General features: G+C 40.0%; 1 protein-coding gene across 1 annotated transcript; it reads left to right on the top strand.

The window, feature by feature from the left end:
• Positions 1 to 479: 479 nt before the first annotated feature.
• Positions 480 to 4617, top strand: LOC138803108 (FYVE, RhoGEF and PH domain-containing protein 4-like). The gene is made up of 3 exons (XM_069986938.1): positions 480 to 662; positions 3457 to 3515; positions 4119 to 4617. Exons 1-3 carry the CDS (start codon positions 563 to 565, stop codon positions 4341 to 4343), a joined length of 384 nt encoding a protein of 127 aa, XP_069843039.1. The 5' UTR covers positions 480 to 562; the 3' UTR covers positions 4344 to 4617.
• The last annotated feature ends 709 nt before the right edge of the window (positions 4618 to 5326 follow it).

Here is a 5326-nt window from a genome sequence, read left to right as displayed (position 1 = left end):
AAAAAACAACAACAACAAAAAAAAGAATTTCACAAACTTGCCTGTCTGGGCTGACTTTGACTTGTGATCCTCAGATTGCAGCCTCCTGAGTAGCTAGGATTACAGGTGTGAATCACTGGCAAATCTGCATTTTTAAAGCCTCTTAGGTATTGCTAATGAAAGTTAGGCTCAGCTACAATATGTACACATTGTTCTTGATGAGAGTTTATCATATAGTGAGTCTTTTGTTGTTTTTGTGTATATGCCAGTACTAGGGCTTAAACTCTTGACCCCACTGTCCCTTAGCTTTTTTGCTGAAAGATAGTGTTCTACCACTTGAGCAAATAGCTCTACTTTGGCTTTTTAGTGGTTAATTGCAGATAAGAGTCTCAGATATGTCTACCCAGGCTGGCTTTAACCCTTGATCCTAAGGTCTCAGTCTCCTGAGTAGTTAGTTTTTCAGGCATGAGCCACTGGCGCTAAGGGTTTTTAAATGACTAATGTGATTTTGTAATGTTTTCTTTAAACTCTCTGCTCACTTTAGAAACAGAAGGTCTGTGGGAGCTTAACTTTACAACATCACATGCTAGAACCTGTTCAGCGGATTCCACGGTATGAGATGCTTCTTAAGGACTACCTAAGAAAATTGCCTCCTGACTCTCCAGACTGGAATGATGCAAAAAGTAAATGTTTTTTATATTTTACATCCCTCACTCCATTATAGGATAACCAAACTTACTTGTGGGTCCAGTATTTGACCATTTCTTTGGTCAGATATTGCTCTTAAAATAATTACACTGGAAATTATAATTGTCACCTCAGTCAGGCAAGCCACTTTGGATAATCCAAGTCACAGGTTGGGAGTAGTGCAAATCACGTTTCCTGCTCTGAGTTCACATTAATCACTAACTGAAATATAAAACTGCAGACCTAGAGACATCTGAAACAGCAATATACAATTACCTTCTCCCAGAAAGAGCACAATCATTTGAAATCACAAGTGCTGCTGTTTTAATTAGATAGGTTGATGCAGAGCAAGAAAGCTAGGATGACATTTATCCTGTAAAAATAACCTAAGCAGAGTTGGCCTTACCTACCCTAAGATAAAACAGGAAACGATGCCTTTTGTTGTCTAATGACATTGGCCTCAAGAAAATTTACTCCAATTACTAGTTTGGTTTTTTTTTTTTAAATCAGGTTGAAATGAAAGTGACTGGTGGTTTTGTTTTGTTGTTGTCGTTGTTGTTGTGTGTGCCTGTCCCTGGGGTGTAAACTCAGAGGCTGGAAGCTGTCCTTGAGCTTTTTTATTTAACGTTTGTGCCCTACTACTTAAGCCACTGCTCTACTTCTGACTTTTTGGTGGTTACTTGGGAGATAAGAATCCATTGGGTTTATCTGCCCTGCTGACTCTGTACCGTGATCCTCAGACCTCAGCCTCCTAAGTAGATAGGATTACCTGTACAGGTATGAGCTACTAGGTTTCAGCGGGGTTTTGTTTTGTTTTGTTTTGTTTTTGTTTTTGGTATGAAGGCTTGAACTCAGGACCTGTTTTTGTAAGTTGCTCTTGGTTTAAGAAAAGAGGAGCAGAAAACATTATCTTTGGCCTGGGAGCCATTTTCTTATTTTGGAAGTAGAAGGTCTTCAGTATGTTTCACTCACCATCCAAATGACTCAGTGACCACAGAAATATCTCTTTCCCCTTTCTCCCATATGGTTGTGAATTTGACTTCCCATCTTCCCCTTGCCTTCTACTTTCTGGGAATTCTGCCACATCCCCATTTTTCACTCATCTAGCCTGAGTGCTAGGCTTTAGTGGCAGAGCTATCAGTAGATTAGAGGTGGAATCATGGATTCCTTCCAAGGATCAATTGGTCAGTGGCCCCATCCCTTCTTACAGTTTCTCCCTCTTTCTTGGATTCTGTATTTGGTACAGGATTGCACAGAATTGCCCACATCTGGACAGTTCTCAAACATATAGATGAAAAGGCTGTATTTTTCCTATATGATACCTTTTATCAAAAATGAAAATGCTCCAGGCACTGTTAGTTCATACCTGAAATCCTAGCTACTCAGGAGGCTGAGATTTGAGGATCCCAGTTTGAAGCCAGACTAGGCAGAAAGTCCATGAGATTTACTTCAATTAGCCAGCAAAAAGCCAGAAGTGGAACTGTGGCTCAAGTGGTAGAGTACCAGCCTAGAGCAGCAAAGTAAGGGATTGCAAAGTCTCTGAATTCAAGCCCTAGTACTAGCACAAAACCAAAAAAAAATTTTTTAAGAAAGTTATGGACAAAGTAGGACAATTTATTGCTCTTTTTGCCTTCCTCTTGCTACTTACACATAAAGGTCTAAAGAAATAAAAAAAAAAAAAAAAAAAGAGCTTCTAGAGACCTAAAAACAGAAGGAGCAGGAGCAGAGTGCAAAGACAGCAAATGTAGGCCAGAAGCCATGGGTTGTTGTGGTAACGGAGTTAAATAGACCAGTATTTGCAAGACGGAAAGGAAGTGAAACAGGATTTAGAACTAAGACTTATTCCTTTGGATTGATCCAACAGCAGCCCTTGACTTCCTCTGCAGTGGCTGAAACTCCTACAATGCTTCTGGCAAAGAATTTCTTCCCTGGCTGGATGCTAGTAACTCATACCTATAATCTCAGCTAGTCAGGAGGCTGAGATCTAAAGATCTCATTCAGAACCAGTCTGAGCAGACAAATCCTAGAGACTCTATCTCTAATTAACTACCAAAATGAAAGAACTGGAGGTCTGGCTCAAATGATAGAGGGCTGATCTTGAGTGGAAAAAGCTAAGCAAGAGTTCAAGACTGAGTTCAAGCCCTAGTACTATACAAAAATAGAGAGAGAGAGAAAGAGTTCCTATTCCCCAGCCTAGAACTGTCACATATTTTCCCACATGAAGTTTGGTTATGCTTAGTAATTTTCCAAAGAAAAATGTAATATATTATTTACTACCTTTGAAATGTGGCCAAACTTTGAGTCAAAAGACTTAGATTTCATTGAGATCCAGTATCATATGATGACCCTGGACCAACTGATTATGATCTTGGTAAAGTTACTTGTTCCTCACTTCTTTCATCTACCAAACAGAGCTAATGTCACTGTAAGATCATTTAAGGTTGTATAAGAACTAATTAGTATACAGTAAGCCCTATTAGGTCCCCTAGGGGAGATGGTTCATGTGTGCCTGAAACTGTACATTGTGCTTGTTAATTTTTTTCTAAGCCCTATGATGGACCAAGTATGGCCTGTGAGCCTATTTTTTCCCTTTTATATGGAGCTGCCTAATGTTTAAGTACTCACTCCGCTTACAAAGTTTTGAAAGTAATCCAGTTTGTAAAGTGGAAGTTGCTGCTATTCCCCTGGTATTTCAGATTTCTTTTTATTTTGGTGGATAAGTTATTCAATTACTCACTAGCACAGGAAGTACAAAGCATATTTATTTCCTTTTCTTTTTTTCCCATTTAGAATCACTTGAAATTATTTCTACAGCAGCAAGCCATTCTAATAGCGCAATAAGAAAAATGGTAAGTGGTTTGCAAAGGAGACAGGAACCTTCTGGACAGACAATTGTTAATGACATAGCCTAATACTGTCTGTAGGTTTGAACCTAGTCAACAGAGGTGAACCAAAAAAACGTTTGCAAAGTATGTCTAGTGTTCTCTGGAATAAGCCTCCCTCTGGTTTCCTTTTGTTCATGCATTTTATATAAAAATGCATCAGCCAGACACTGATGGCTCAGGCCTTTATTCATAGCTACTCAGGAGGCTGAGATCTGAGGATCACAGTTTAAGGCCAGCCCAGGAAGGAAAGTCCATGAGACTCTTATCTCCAATTAATCACCCAAAAAGCTGCAAGTGGAGCTGTAGCATAACTGGTAGAATGCTAGTCTTGAGCAAAAAAAGCTCATAGACAGCAGCTAGACCATGAGTTCAAGCCTTAGGATTGGCACACATATGCCACACACACACACACACACACACACACACACAACAAACAAACAAACACATCTGCTTATTCCCCACTACTCTGTTCTGCAGATTGTAGTCACAGTGATAGTACTATTCAGGTTACTAAGGTAAAAAACTTCCTTATAGTTGATCTTGCTTTATTTTGTTTTAATTTCCCAGGAAAACCTGAAGAAACTCTTGGAGATTTATGAAATGTTGGGAGAAGAAGAAGACATTGTAAATCCTTCTAATGAACTAATAAAAGAAGGACAGATCCTCAAACTTGCTGCTCGGAACACCTCAGCACAAGAACGCTACCTTTTCTTAGTGAGTATTGAATACAGTGACAGAAAATTCCTGAAAAAAACATTTTCTGAAAGCATCGTATACATCCTGGAAAAGTAGGATACTTGCTTGTTCCTCAGAGTTGGTACCACTAACTTGGTTTAGTTGGCCCTGTCAGGATTCCGTGTGAGAATATTCTTTTTTTTTCTTTTTTCTTTTTTTGGCCAGTCATGGGGCTTGAACTCAGGGCCTGGGCACTGTCCTTGTGCTTCTTTATTCAAGGCTTAGACCCTACCCCTTGAGCCACAGCGCCATTTCTGGCTTTTTCTATTTATGTGGTACTGAGGAATTGAACCTTGTGCTTCATGCATGCTAAGCAAGCACTCTATCACTGAGCCACAATCCTAGCCGGCATATGAGAATATTCTAAGTAACTGATTTATTGTTTTCTATACTTAATGGTAAGAATCTGCTAAGTAGCACATAGTAAAGTCAACTTAGCCTTTCTGCAATCATAGCCAACAGTGAAAGAATGGTATGCTTTCTGAAGCCCTCTTTTTTGATAATTTTAATTGTCTCTTTTCTTCCATTCTTTTTTGTTGTTGTTTGTTTTTGTGCCAGTACTGGAGGAACTCAGGACCTCACAGTCTTGCTTTTCTTTTTCACTCAAAGCTGGCACTTGAGCCATACCTCCCCTTCCAGCTTTTAGCTGGCTAATTGTAATTAAGAGTCTCTCAGATTTGTTTGTATGGGCTTGGAACCTCAATCCTCATATCTCAGCCTGATGAGTAGCTAGGATTACAAGCATGAGCCACCAGTACCCCTCTCTTCCTTTCATTCGTGTGTGTGTGTGTGTGTGTGTGTGTGTGTGTGTGTGTGTGTGTGTGTGTGTGTGTGTGTGTGTGTGTGTGTGTGTTGGTCCTGGGGATTGAACTCGGGGCCCAGGCAATGGCCATGAGCATTTTTGTTCAAGCCTTTACCACCTGAGCCACAGCTCTACTTCTGGATTTTTTGGTGTTAATTGGAGATAAGGGTCTCATGGATATTCCTGCCTAGGCTGGCAGGAACCACCATCCTCAGATCTCAACCTCATGAGTAGCTAG

This window comes from Dipodomys merriami, unplaced genomic scaffold (assembly GCF_024711535.1).
Source record: "Dipodomys merriami isolate MVZ:Mamm:240054 unplaced genomic scaffold, mDipMer1.0.p SCAF_3333, whole genome shotgun sequence".
NCBI lineage: Eukaryota > Metazoa > Chordata > Mammalia > Rodentia > Heteromyidae > Dipodomys > Dipodomys merriami.
Note: the sequence above shows the minus strand (reverse complement) of the source record. Positions and strands in the feature narration are given on the sequence as shown.

Bases quoted from the DNA above. Each gene is read 5' to 3' on its own strand.
- LOC138803108 (XM_069986938.1), top strand. From the start codon at position 563: ATGCTAGAACCTGTTCAGCGGATTCCACGGTATGAGATGCTTCTTAAG. The intron at 663-3,456 runs GTAAATGTTTTT...TTTCCCATTTAG, and splicing joins AGACTGGAATGATGCAAAAA to AATCACTTGAAATTATTTCT. The intron at 3,516-4,118 runs GTAAGTGGTTTG...TTAATTTCCCAG, and splicing joins ATAGCGCAATAAGAAAAATG to GAAAACCTGAAGAAACTCTT.